This window comes from Hevea brasiliensis, chromosome 14 (genome assembly GCF_030052815.1).
Source record: "Hevea brasiliensis isolate MT/VB/25A 57/8 chromosome 14, ASM3005281v1, whole genome shotgun sequence".
Lineage (NCBI taxonomy): Eukaryota > Viridiplantae > Streptophyta > Magnoliopsida > Malpighiales > Euphorbiaceae > Hevea > Hevea brasiliensis.
Window position 1 is genome coordinate 13,211,927 of NC_079506.1, and position 14,780 is coordinate 13,226,706.

General features: G+C 32.0%; 1 protein-coding gene and 1 pseudogene across 1 annotated transcript; both read left to right on the plus strand.

Moving 5' to 3' along the window:
- Positions 1-506: 506 nt before the first annotated feature.
- LOC131172781 (high affinity nitrate transporter 2.5-like) lies at positions 507-1,280 on the plus strand (annotated as a pseudogene).
- A 12,071-nt stretch (positions 1,281-13,351) lies between these two features.
- Positions 13,352-13,927, plus strand: LOC131172782 (secreted RxLR effector protein 161-like). Its single transcript, XM_058134307.1, has one exon. The coding sequence runs from the start codon at positions 13,352-13,354 to the stop codon at positions 13,925-13,927; it is 576 nt and encodes a 191-aa protein (XP_057990290.1).
- The last annotated feature ends 853 nt before the right edge of the window (positions 13,928-14,780 follow it).

The following is a 14,780-nucleotide window of genomic DNA, read 5'->3' on the forward strand; positions in this document are numbered from 1 at the left end:
ACAATATAATTTGACCTTATCTCATTAACTCCAAGTTGAATTTTAATATGATTCTTTTTTATCGGATATCATGAATCTCTATTATAATTAAACTATGATACCTACCTTGCCATCACACAGGAAAAGAATATATGCTTCAAGTTTATCATTAATTAATTATTTTAAGAAGGAAATTTACAAGAATGCTTCATTTATTAATTTATAAATTGTTTCTGCAAATACTGTCCATCACAACTTCTGCCTTCGTTCTCTACCTCTTTAATTATGAGAATTCATTAATTATTTATTTTATAATCCAATTTAATTTTCTATGTCATATTTTTATTATTTATACGGGTCTTTCAATTTTAAATTTTTGTTTAATCTATGCTATGGAGATAATGTAAATGCATCGGTCATCCAATATATTATATTATTAAAATAATATATCTCACTAATTTTATAACTGAAATAAGAAAATAATTAAATTCTTTAAAAATAATTAAATAACTTTAAAAGTTTGCTTCATGTCCAACGCCTCATCACCTGTATCATTTTTTCTAGTACTCACAGGCCACTTTTGTCTCCACTTAATTCTGGATGAGCTCCATGTTTTCAGCCCCAGTCGTTGGCACCGCTAATGGTGTTGCAGGCGGGTGGGGCAATCTTGGTGGTGGGGCGACGCAGCTGATCATGCCCTTGTTTTTGGCCTAATCCGTGACATTGGAGCAGTGAAATTTACAGCTTGGAGAATTGCATTTTTCATTCCTGCCCTGTTTCAAATGTTATCAGCATTTGCAGCATTGATCTTCGGCCAGGACTTGCCAGACGGGAACTTCGGTAGGCTACGAAAGTCAGGGGATAAACCCAAAGATAAATTCTCAAGCGTCTTCTATCATGGGGTTACAAATTACAGAGGGTGGATCCTGGCATTAACTTGAGGATACTGTTTTGGGGCGGAGCAGACAATTGACAATATAATAGCTGAATATTGTTATGACAGATTTGATCTGGAAATCCACACAGCAGGAATTACTGCAGCAACTTTTGGACTAGCAAATAGTGTTTCTAGACCAGCTGGAGGATTGATTTCTGATGTCGTAGCAAAGAGGTTTGGAATGAGAGGTAGGCTATGGGCTTTGTGGATAGTGCAGACATTAGGAGGTGTACTGTGTATCATTCTTGGGCAAGTGGGATCCTTAAGTGCATCCATTGTAGTGATGATTGCTGTCTCTTTTTTTTCCTGCCAAGGAGCATGTGGGCTAACATTTGGGGTGGTTCCTTTTGTCTCAAGGAGGTAATTAAGATTTCTACTTCCACTTGATTCCATTCCTTTTCTATCTCGCAGAGGATCAATTCTAATATTTATGCATCCATACGTTTAATTCAAAAAAATAAAAAATTGGCCAGTGATTCAATCTCTCTTTTCTTATTTATGGATTTCAATGATGGTTTTAGTTCAATTTTTCTAATGATGTGATAGCTTTAAATTTCATAACAAAACCTACTCTGTTCCATATAATGCCACGGAAACTGCTCTCTTTATTGATGTTTTCTTGTTTAATAAATTTTACTGAAAAGTGCTTCTGCAAATGACGATTTTTTGAATAAACAAATTTAATAAATAATTTCATTTCACACTAATTTGGTAAGGATTTGATTAGGTGTATAAAAAAGTACAAACGGCGATAATTCAATAAATTTTAAGCATTTTTTAAATATGTATACGAGGATGTTCAGTTCATTTAAAAAAAATAAAAATTGGAGCTTGGTTAACCTGAACCCTGTGCTTGAGGTGTGCCTTTAATAATTATGCACAAAAATAAAGTAGTAGAGTCACTAATTACAAAATTCACCCATGTATTTGTAGAGTCTTACAGTAAAATAACTAAACCAGAAACATAAACAATTGGATTTCAAAGTGATAATCGAACCAAATTTGGCTATAAGAGAGGGCAGAAGTCGACGTCCACCTATATGGTCAACTGATTATGTTTCCGGTGAAGGTTTGTTTGAAGAAGATGATATTAACATGGCGTATTTGACGATTTCAGATCCTGTAAACTTTGAGGAAGCAGTCAAAAGCTCAAAGTGGAGATTGGCTATGGATGAGGAGATTAAATCCATTGAAAAAAACCAGACTTGGCACTTAGTAGTTCTACCCGCTGGTGCAAAGAAAATAGGAGTAAAATGGATTTATAAAACTAAGCTAAATGAGCTTGGAGAGGTTGATAAATACAAGGCGAGGTTGGTGGTGAAAGGCTACACACAAGAGCATGGAATTGATTACACTGAAGTTTTCGCGCCTGTGGCCAGAATGGATACTGTAAGGATGATCATAGCTTTTGCGGCTCAGAAAGGCTGGAAACTTTATCAGTTAGATGTAAAATCAGCTTTTCTACATGGAGAATTGAAAGAAGATGTCTTTGTAGAACAACCGAAAGGCTATGAAAAAAAGGGGAGTGAACAAATGGTGTACAAGCTCAACAAAGCACTCTATGGGTTAAAACAGGCACCTAGAGCCTGGTTTAGCCGAATTGAATCCTACTTCATCAAAGAAGGATTTGAAAACAGTTCTAGTGAGCATACGCTCTTTGTTAAAAGGAAGAAAGGTAACATTCTTATTGTAAGCATTTATGTTGATGATCTTTTGTTTACTAGCAATGATGAAATATTGTTGGGAGAATTTAAATGTTCTATGAAAAAGGAGTTTGATATGACTGATCTGGGTCAGATGAGGTTCTTTCTCGGAATTGAAGTAATACAGCGATCAGATGGCATTTTTATATGTCAAAGAAAGTATGCAGCTGAGGTTTTGAAGCGATTTGAGATAGAAAATTACAACTCTGTTTGTAATCCCATTGTTCCAGGACAAAAAATTGGCAAAGACGAAAATGGCATTAAAGTGGATGCAACTTTTTTCAAATAGATAGTGGGAAGCTTGATGTATCTCACTGCCACTCGTCCTGATCTTATGTTTATTGTAAGTCTAATAAGTCATTTTATGGCTTGTCCGACACAACAACATTTTGCAGCAGCAAAAAGGGTCTTGAGGTACTTGAAAGGTACTGTTAACTATGGTGTATTCTACAAAAGGGGAGGAATTAGTGAGTTGATTGGTTTTACTGATAGTGACTATGCCGGAGATATGGAAGACAGCAAAAGTACTTCAGGCTATGTGTTTATGATGAGTGAAGGAGCAGTGGCATGGTCAACTAGAAAGCAACCTATAGTCACCTTATCAACTACAGAAGCGGAGTTTGTTGCCGCTGCTGCATGTGCATGTCAAGCTGTTTGGATGAGAAGAATACTCAAAGAGATCGGTCATTTACAGGTAGAAGGAACCAAGCTTATGTGTGATAATGCTTCAACTATTAAGTTGTCAAAAAACCCAGTTCTGCATGGTCGTTCCAAGCACATAAGGGTAAGATTTCATTTTCTTAGAGATCTTACTAAGGAAGGAACTGTCAACTTATTGTTTTGTGGTACTCGAGATCAACTTGTTGATTTGTTGACAAAGCCTCTCAAGTTGGAGGCATTTCAAAAACTGCGTAAAGAGCTTGGTGTATGTGATGTTTCAGACATAAACTAATTATTGTTATAAAATCCAAAAAAAAAAAAAAAGGGAATAAGTTTAAGGGAGGGAATGTTAGGAGTTCTTGGTCCAGTCAATTTCTGTTAAAATAAAGTCCTATTCTTCAGGAAGTCCTATTCTTTTGGGACTGTTAGGATTTATCTGCTGTTATTTGTGTTTATCTATCTTTTGTAAGGCTATATATTGCCATGTCTAATTTCAATATATAGCCTTACAAAAGATAGATAAACACAAATAACAGCAGATAAATCCTAACAGTCTCAAAAGAATAGGACTTCCTGAAGAATAGGACTTTATTTTAACAGAAATTGACTGGACCAAGAACTCCTAACATTCCCTCCCTTAAACTTATTCCTTTTTTTTTTTTTTTTTTTTTTTTTCTCTTAGCATCTAGAATATGAACATATCCCACACATCCGAAAACTCGAAAATAGTCAACTGATGGTTTTTCTCCACTCCAAGCCTCTTCTGGTGTCATATCCTTTACTGCAAGTGTCGGTGATCGATTCAAGACATGATTCGCCCACATGACAGCTTCAGGCCAGAATTTCTTAGGTACTTTCTTTTCTGTCAACATAGCTCTTACCAAGTTCATCACTGTACGATTTTTGCGTTCAGCTACTCCGTTTTGTTGTGGAGTATAAGCTGTGGTCAGTTGTCTCTTCACTCCATGTTGCTTGCAAAAGTCATTAAATTCTGCAGAATTGAATTCTCCTCCTCTATCTGTTCTTAGGCATTTTATGGGCATTCCAATTTCTTTTTCCACCAAAATTTTGAAACATTTAAAATGGTAAAATGTTTCTGATTTTTCTGGGAGAAAGTACATCCATGCCTTTCTAGAAAAATCATCTATAAAACATAGCAAGTACCTTTTTCCGCTGCTTGAAGGCGGTGTAATAGGACCACATAGATCCGCATGAACAAGACCCAATTTTTCAGTTGCTCTCCACTGACTTCTTTTTGGAATGGGAGTCCGATGTTGTTTGCCCTTCATACATGCTTCGCAAGTGATGCTTGGATCAACAATTTGCGGCAAACCTTCCACCATGTTTTTATGTTGCAAGATACGAAGGCCTTTGTAGCTGAGATGGCCATAACGATAGTGCCAGAGTATTGACTGATCCGAATTTGAAACTTGGAGGCATCTCCCTTCATGTGTTGTGATTGATGACTCTGCAAGCAAAATGAACATCCGGTTTGCACTCATAATTGATTCTGCCATTTTCCCTTTTTGTGGATGATAAATACTGCATACTCCATTTTTGAACAGCACTGCTACTCCCTTTTCTTGAAGTTGTCCAACACTCAAAAGATTATTTTTGAGTTCAGGTGCCCAATATACTTCTCCAATGGTGTAACAATTTCCCTGTAAAATCAATTTCACAGTACCTTTTCCAGACACTTTCATTCTTGTATTATTTCCAAGCTTGACACTATGAGTGAAAGTTGTGTCTAAGCTTGAAAACATACTTTTATTACCACACATGTGATTTGAGCAACCCGAGTCTAAGAACCATGCGTCACTTCTTTTTGCTTCATGGAGTTCTACATAGGCCATTAGCAGCAACTCATCTTCTTCGTCGAGCTCGGCATAATTTGCTTCATTTTTCCACTTTGGACATTCATACTGAAAATGTCCTAAGTCGTGACACTTATAACATTCAACAGTTACTTTGTTGAAATTTGTTCTCCCTCTTCCACGCCCTCTTCCTCTGTAAGTTCCTCTTCCTCTATTATTTGTACTTGATCGACCTACAACATTCAGCACTTGATCCTCATCATTGTTGCTAGGACGTCGAAATTTCTGTTCATGCACCACTAACGAACTCTGTAACTCATCAATGGACATAGTATCAGTATCCTTTGATTCTTCGATGGACACTACAACATATGTAAATTTGTCAGTTAGAGTGCGTAGGATTTTCTCTATAATTTTCTTGTCTGGCATTTCTTCTCCATTGCTCCTCATCTTATTGGAGACCATCATTAGTCTTGCAAAGTAATCAGTGATGGTTTCATCCTTCTTCATCTCTAGAACCTCAAACTCTCTCCTTAGTGCATTAAGAAGAGATTTCTTCACCTTTAGATTCCCACCAAACTTCCGTTTCAGTGAGTCCCAAACACTCTTGGCTGTGCGACGGTCCAAGATTTGCTCAAAGACAGTTCGATCAATCGCTTGAAAGAGGTAATGCTTGACTTGGTGATCTTTGAGTCTAGCATCATCGAACTGCTCCCGTTGTGCCTCAGTTAGTATCGTTCCTTCTATTGGTTCTGTAAAACCAATTTCCACTAAACTCTACAGACCCTTTGCTCTAAGCAAATTTTCCATCAGTTCACTCCAATGATCATAGTGACCGTCGAAGTGAGGAATTTTTGTTAGAGTTTTATCTTCACTCATACTCTCTGTGTTTGATCACTCGAAGATTGCTACTTCCCTTTTTTTCAAAACCCAGTGGGGGCTCTGATACCAATTGTAGAGTCTTACAGTAAAATAACTAAACCAGAAATATAAACAATTGGATTTCAAAGTGATAATCTTATTGAAATTAGACATGGCAATATATAGCTTTACAAAAGATAGATAAACACAAATAACAGCAGATAAATCCTAACAGTCCCAAAAGAATAGGACTTCCTGAAGAATAGGACTTTATTTTAACAGAAATTGACTGGACCAAGAACTCCTAACAGTATTTTGCTGAAACTTACACTCAAATATGCACGAAAAAGGAAATAGTAGCCGATTTTGATATGAAAATACAAGTATAATTTAATTAGCTTAAAATAAACACACACAAAAAGAGCATTAAACGTGAAGTAATATTTATTTCTTGTCAATTAAGTCAATCATTAGCCAGCCATTAAAGCATTTATACATTGCATTCCTGTAAAAAAAAAATAAAAAATAAACGGTGTGTTAAGCCCAGCAAAGAAAATTTTATTAATGTCATAAATTTTGAAATTAAGCTTTATATTTATTCATGATATTCAATTTGGCCCAATCTGAATTTAATAATTAAATTAGAATAAATCATTGTTTTCTTATTTTTAAGTAATGTATTTATTAATTTATTTTTTTATAATTTATCCCATAAACTTTGAAGAATATTAACCCATATAATCAACAACCTACAACATAAAAATAAAAATAAAAAAAATTCAAAAATATCGAAATCACAAACTCATATAAAACAAAAGTATCAAAACTCAGAAGATCAACAAACTCACAAAATTAATAAGACATAAAAATTAACAAAAATATGAGGGAGTTGTTACTAACCATTAATCTTGATGCAGCATTCCACATTGAGTTGAGTTTGGATGGTACCGCCAATCTTTAGTTAAGTTTCTATTTTTGAGCTAATTGCATTTTTCACACAACCTTCAAATTTTATTTCCTTGTTCTATTTCTTAACTTCGACTTGTAAACTTTTGTGTATTAATAAATTTTTAAAATATATTACATTATAAATTATAAATTCATCACATATCAGAGTAAAAGCTCCATCATCAACTAATGTCCATCGTTGTTTTTTGAGCCATCATTAACTTAATTAAAAAAAAAACTCATCACTTATCTCTAAAGGAGTCAATTGCATCACCTGTCTTATATTGCACATCTTTTGAAAATAATATAAAATATTATATTTAATTTCCTCCTATATTTCATAAATTTAATAAAAATTAAATTATAAATTATAAAAAAAGTTAGATAGTAATGAGAGATTTGCAATCACCTCCATGATTTGTTGCCAATGTTCATCCCAACGAAATATGGATAGAGCATATAAGAGAGATGAGTTCAAATTCACGAAGACCTTATTGGTTTGTCAATCATTTATAAGACCAATCCATCATATTTTTGGTGCCTGCAAGATTTTCTAGATATTTAATTTATTTAATAAATAAATTATTATTACATCTTTCTTGAAAAAAAAAATCATCTTTAAATTTTATTTTTTTTTCAATTGTTTATTTTAAAATAAATTACTTGATTATCATTACATTTTTTGACTTCCATGGGTATTAATATTTATCTATAAAAATAAATTTCTTGCAATGGATAAATGCATTTCCGGAAAAAGGGATTCAGTAAATTTTTTTGCTGAAAATAATATGAATAAATTATAATCAAGTCCTTGAGATTTAATAAAATTCATTGATTAATCTCTAATGTAAATTTTGTAATAATTTAAACCTTCAAATTTTATTTTCATTAACAAATTGGTCTTCACATTTTACTTTTATTAACATATTAATTTTCATGATAAGCGAATTTTGAGGACTAATCTATTAATAGCAGTAAAATGTAAGGATTAATTTGCTAATAGAAATAAAATTTGAGGATCAAGTCGTTATCAAATTTATATTAAAGATTAATTTGGGAGTTTTGTTAAATTTTAAAATTTTTTTTATAATTTGTACAAAAATATTTATGTAAGTACATACATTGCTAATATAAATGGATTTTATAAAATCTAGACACAAAAGATTTTTTATTATTTACATGGATTTCTTTAATTGGTTTCTTCTTATTTAAGTTAGATGATAAAAAGTTATCATTTTTGAATGATAGTAAGAATCATTTACCGTGGGTTTTACATTTCTAAATTTCTAGTTTACTTGTTCTTTTTAATATTCAGTAAATTACTTTTTAATATATTGAGTGTACTCTATATTTTACTTAAAAATTTTATTTATTAATAAAAAATTAAAAAAAAAACTAAATAGTGTGGTATCATCGGTAAACAAAAGTAAAATTTATGAATGATATAAAGAACATGTTTGGTTGAACTCTATGATAGAATTTATTTCATTTGCAAATGAATTCCATGATAAAATTCATTTACAGATGAATTTCTTTATTTGATATATTTTATATTAAATATGGAATTCATTTCAAATGAAATGAATTTTGTATTTGGAATAAATAAAATAAATAAAATGATATGTAATAGGAGAATAATTTTGTTACTTAAAATATATATGATTTTAAGTTAAAAATTTATTTGTAAATTCTATTAATTTTGATAGTATTTGGTTTATTTTTAATAAATTACATGAAATTAATTATTAATAATACTAAATGAATTTTTATCTAAACTAAATACTAAGATTTTAGATTTACAAATAAATTCCACAAAATTTTATAAGATTCATTTATGCCAAACATTATCAAAGTTTAAATTGAATTTTATATTTATTCTTATATTCAATTTAGGTGAATATGAATGCTATGGTTAAATTAATATAAATAATTTTCTTAATTTTTAAATAATATAATACATTTTTAAATTTTAAATAATTTTAATTTTTTTTAAATACACCAATTATTATCAACGTTGAAAATAAACAACTCATAATATATATATATATATATAACTCAGAAAAATCAATAGGTAAATACTCCAATTGCTTTCTAATAATTGACTTCATTGGCAATGAAATTCATCATATCCATTAGATTATTGGTGCAAAAACATATAGATGTACAAAAATCCTCCAAAATATATAGATATACAATCGTTAGAAAATTTTCCGGAGACAACAATTTAGCAGCACTAAATTCAATTGTTAGATTTGGGATTAATAGACTAACACTATAGGAATACTGTGAAAAGGTTTTCAACTTTCACCCATTGCAATTCTATGAAACAAGAGAAATTTTGTTTTAAGGTAGAAAAATGGCATAGAATTCAAAATGAAGGAATTCTTATTTATAGCTTTTGCACATATGTTTGAAGACGACTGGTAGTTAAAATTGTAAATATTTTGAGTTATTTTTGGAGGAGAATGAGAAGAATGTGAGATTCCTTTTGAATGTCTTGGGTTTATGAATAATATAGTTTTAATGTTGTAATTATAAATTATTTGAAGACAGTGAATGTAGATATAGCTTTATGTTAAAAGAATAAGCCGCATAATATTTACCTTCTTTCTTTATTTCTTTGTGATTCTGCGCTTCCACAGAACACATTATTATATTCCTCCAATACAACATAAGAAAATTAAGTTAAAAAAAATTAGATTATCGAAAGAAATAAACTAGTATATTTGTAACGGCCTCACCGTAGGTAGTCTGTACATTTTACTGTTCCGAAGACTAATGTCTGTTCGGACAGTCAAGATGTCTGGAACTACACTTAAACTATAGTGAGGAGGCATAAATTAATGAAATTAATGTTAAGAAAATATAGAAAAAATGTAGAGAAAAAAAAATTAAAGTTTAGAGAATTTATAAATTGGTATAAAAATAATAAAAATAACCTAATATGCACTACTAAGGGCATTTTGGTCATTTCACCTCCAAAGGTGAATTTTGACCTAAATGTCAAAATAAAAAAAATTAGAGAATAAAATAATTAACATTAATTAAAATTTATGAAATAGATTAGGAAAATGAGAAGAGAAAAGAAAAGAAAAGAAAAGAAAAAGCTTAGGAAAATTAAAAAAAAAATTATAAATAGGCATTAGAGAACAAACTCCCATCCACTTCCATCTTCTTCCTCCATTTCTTCTCTCTCTCTTTCCCTCATTTCCTCCATTGTTGTCAAGCTTCCAAGCTTGATTTCCCAAGCTTCTACACATCAAAACCCATAGCCCACTTCACAAAAAATACTCCCCACACCCTAAAGAAGCTATAGACACCCATTAGAAGTAAGAAATTTGAAGTTAGGGAAGCTCAAGTACGGTAAGTGCACTAATGCCTCTTCTTCTCTTTATTAAACATGAAAAGCATGTTTAGCCAAGCATAAATATCATTAAAATAAAAAGAAAATCTTAAGGAAAGAACCCTTGAATTTTTGGCAGCCATGGAACTTGAAGTTTATTGCTTTTAAGTGATAAAAAATGGTTCCATGAGAATGTGTGATGAGTTGAAATGTTTGGGTGTTTGATTATGTAGTGTTTGTGAAAATTTAAAAATTTGAAAACTAGGGCTTGTGTAAATGCTTGAGAACTTAGTATAAATGTTGAAATTGACCTATTGAGTTGAAATTGTTGCTTATAGAAGTGTATTGCATGCAAATTGAAGTAAGGAAGTTGAAGGAATTGAGATATTGAGAGTGTTCAATTTTCTGCAGGTTTGGACTCAATGAGTCCAGTGAGTTTATTGACCCATAACTGAAAATGTGTGACTCCAATTGGTATGAGGCCAATTGGAGATGAAAATAGACTCAAAATAACCCATTTTTCATGTAGAAACCATGCTCAAATTTTGCCAAAATCATGACCAATTCTTTGCCCAAACCTGGATGACCAAACATTGAAACCTAGAAAATGACCAAATAAACAGTACTTGTTCATTTGGTCATAACTCTCTCTATACTGGTCCAAATGACCTAAAATTTACATCAATGGAAAGCTTAGACATAGGGCTACACTTTTCATGAAGACTACTTGACCCAGTTTTGTTTTTAACCAAATCAAATTGTTAGCACAATTTGAGTCACTAAAACTGCCAACCCAGAAAATGACCAAATGAACAATACTCATTTGGTCATAACTCTCTCTATACTGGTCCAAATGACTTAAAATTTACATCAATAGAAAGCTTAGACATAGGGCTACACTTTTCATGAAGACCACTTGACCCAAGTTTGCTTTTAACCAAATCAAATTGTTAGCACAAGTTGAGTCACTAAAACTGCCAATCCAGAAATTGTCCAAAATACTGTTCCTTTAGTATGCTTGACCAGTTTTGGCAAAAATTCCATAACTTGATCTCCAAAGTTGTAAATTGAGTGAAACTAGTGCCAAAAGTTTTATAAGACATAGCACAATAATTTTTATGTTTTGACCAAGCTCTAGAAACCATTGCATCCTAGGAAAAATATTAGCCAAAATTAGGAATTGAAATATGGAAAATGTTAAGTGGAACCCAGAATGCCATTTGATACCCGTGTGTTCATTTGGCCATAACTCGCACTAGGAAATTCCATTTGAGATGTGCCAATATGATATGGAAACATGATACTTAGGGCTACAACATTGATTTAGACACTTTTGCCAAATACTAAGGGTAAAGACCCTAAAAAGAGGATCAAACATACTGCCCTGAAGTTTGGTTATTGCCTTTATAGGATTAAGAGTCCAGGTTAATACATTGACTATAACTTACTATACCAAGCTTGAAAAATTATGAAATTGTACCTGGGAGTCCCTAAGACATAGAGGAACATATCTTGTGAAGGAACCTAAGTCTAAAAATAACCATAAAATGATCAAATGACTGGTCAAAGTTATTGACCAGGAATTGTAAATTCTGGACAGTTTTGAGGCAAAGGGACCGGTTATGGTATTTTGACCATAACTTGAGTTCTATAACCCCAAATTCAGTGATTAAAAAGCTAAAATTCAAGTCTAAACCTAGAGGAGCAATTGTTATGGAGAAAGTGTGACTAAATAGACATCCTAACCTAGTCAAATTCCTAGATAAATATAACACATCAACATGAACCTAAAGAAAGATTCATGGAAAAAATGCTATATATGATAATTAAAATACTCATAAGGATAATTAAATATTAAAAATGATATGAATATGTAAATTGGGACTAATGTCTTATTAATATGAAATTAATGGTACCAATAAACAGTACCAGAAAATAGTAACAGTGAATAGTGCTAAAATAATTAAAAATATTTAATTGCCCATAGTATACCTAGACTTATTTATTTAGTTTGGATAAATTGGTATACCAATTAGGGACTACAGATAGCAGTACTGCCTACCAAGAAAATCATGAACTGACAAAATATGTCTTGTATGATTGTTCTACAGGCTATATGCCTACTTACTGGCCATTGTGCCTACTTTATTTCTGGCTTTACAAGCCTGACAGCAGGTCTCGTGCCCGACAGCTGGCCTCGTGCCTGACAGACGTATACTGGATAGACATATGGCTGTCTAACCAGTATACACCTGTGCATCCAGCTTTTATAATTTGTTATAGGTTTCTTGGGCACTGATAAAAATTAATTAAGACTTAAAATACAATAAGCAATCATAAAAGATCCCGATAATGTTAATTGCTTCCAAAGAGCAATAAAAAATATAAAAGACCCAGAAATTATGATTTGCAGATATTATTTCAATTGTTAAATTATTGTTATTATAAATTATGCACCACTAAGCATTATGCTTAGCGTTTTAGTTTTCCATCGTGTAAGTATTGGAGATCAGTCCCATCAGCCGCAACAGCAGCACCAGTAGTGCACTGACAAAGCTCTGACCAGATCTACCACTGTCCAGAGTCACATCACCGGTCTTTTGTATTTTGGTAGGGCCCATGTATAGACTAGTATTTTGGTTCATTATGTCTAGTCATGATATATTTCATTTTGGACTTGTAATTAAACTTTGAGATTAAAATGAAAACTTGTAATTTATTATCTATGAATTTCTATTTGAATGCAATAGATAATACTTCATTTTTAGATCTTATAAATAATTGTAAATGATATGATACACGAGAATATGATATGGAAATGTATAAAATGAATATGGACATGTTAACAGGTGATTAGTGAAACCCGCCAGATGCTAATAAAATAGGGAATGCTCTGTCCGGGTCTCCATAGAAATAAGATATAAAAAAAAATTTTTTCATACGTAGAATACATGTTTTAAATGACATCAAAAGTTTACAATAGATATGATAAAACAAGATAGGGTGCTCCGGCACCGAATGTGGCACTTCTTGCTCGGCTATACAGTAGACGGGTAAGGGGCATTTTCAAATGAGATATGTAAAAGAAATTTTAGACTGATTTCAAATGAGCAATTGCAATCCTATTACCATACCATCAGAAGTTGGGTTGAAGCTTAATAAGAATCCTGAAGGCAAGAAGAGTAATGGCACTCTCTACAAACAAATTGTAGGAAGTTTGATGTATTTGACTGCTACAAGGCCAGATATCATGCATGCTATGAGTCTTATTAGCAGATATATGGAAAATCCAGAAGAATTGCATCTTCTAGCTGCCAAAAGGATCTTTCGATACTTAAAGGGTGTTGATTTTGGGTTGTTGTGCAAGAAGGGAGAACAATCAGATTTAATTGGGTTCTCTAATAGTGATTATGCTGGAGATGTGGATGATCGAAAGAGTATTTCAGGATATGTTTTCATGCTAAGTTCAGGGGCTGTTTCATGGTCATCAAAGAAGCAACCAATTGTTACTCTATCAACAACTGAAGCTGAATTTGTTGCAGCAACAGCTTGTGCTTTTCAAGCTATATGGTTGCAGAAAATTCTTAATGAGCTGCATTTTAGGAAAGAAGGACCTACTGCAATTTATTGTGACAACAGTTCATCAATAAAACTCTCCCAAAACCCTGTTCTACATGGTTGAAGCAAGCATATAGATGTAAAATATCATTTCTTGAGGGACCTCACTAAAGATGGAGTCATTGATTTAATTTACTGCAGAAGTGAGGATCAGATTTCTGATATTCTAACCAAATCCCTTAAATTTCCAGCATTCCAAAAGTTTAGAAAGTTGCTTGGTATTTGTAGTTTTGATGTTTTAAATTTAAGGGATGATGCTTACAGGTATGCTTAAACTGAATGTTGCATGTGAGACATCAGTTTAAGGGAGGGATTATTGAATAAAATTAGTGGTTTGTTTTCTTTTGTCCTAGTTCTCAGGATATTGAGTTGTTCTGTTAGTATTTATCTACTCCATAGGAATCTGTTATGTAGTTCCTTCTTTCATGCTATTGTTTGTTACATATCAGCCTATATAAAGGCCATTTATTAAATTAATAAGATGTGCAGACAAGTCTTTTCTCCTATTCTATTTTCTTTTAGCTTTTCTGCTCTTGACAGTAGCATACCCAACCAATTCACCGAATTTTTTCAGTTTTGGTAATATATGGATTTTGAGAGTAAACCGAATTATTTAGTAAATTGATTTATGATTTTCATTGTTCGACTGGTCAAATCGGTTCAAATTTCAAAACCATGGGTAATACCATTGAAAGTTAATATTGCATCTTTATTAGTGGAAGTTTTTGGATATTGCAAATAAAACCATAATTTATAAGCTTAGTATTTAATAAAATTTTATATCATTAATTTTGACTTGAGTGCACAAACCCACAAACCTGAAAATTCCAATTTCACAAGTTATTATTTCTTAAAAAATTAGAATGAATAAATCAAAATTAGGCCAAAATTAATAGAAAGAAAGTAACCTCCCAACT

Bases quoted from the DNA above. Each gene is read 5' to 3' on its own strand.
- LOC131172782 (XM_058134307.1), top strand. From the start codon at position 13,352: ATGAGCAATTGCAATCCTATTACCATACCATCAGAAGTTGGGTTGAAG.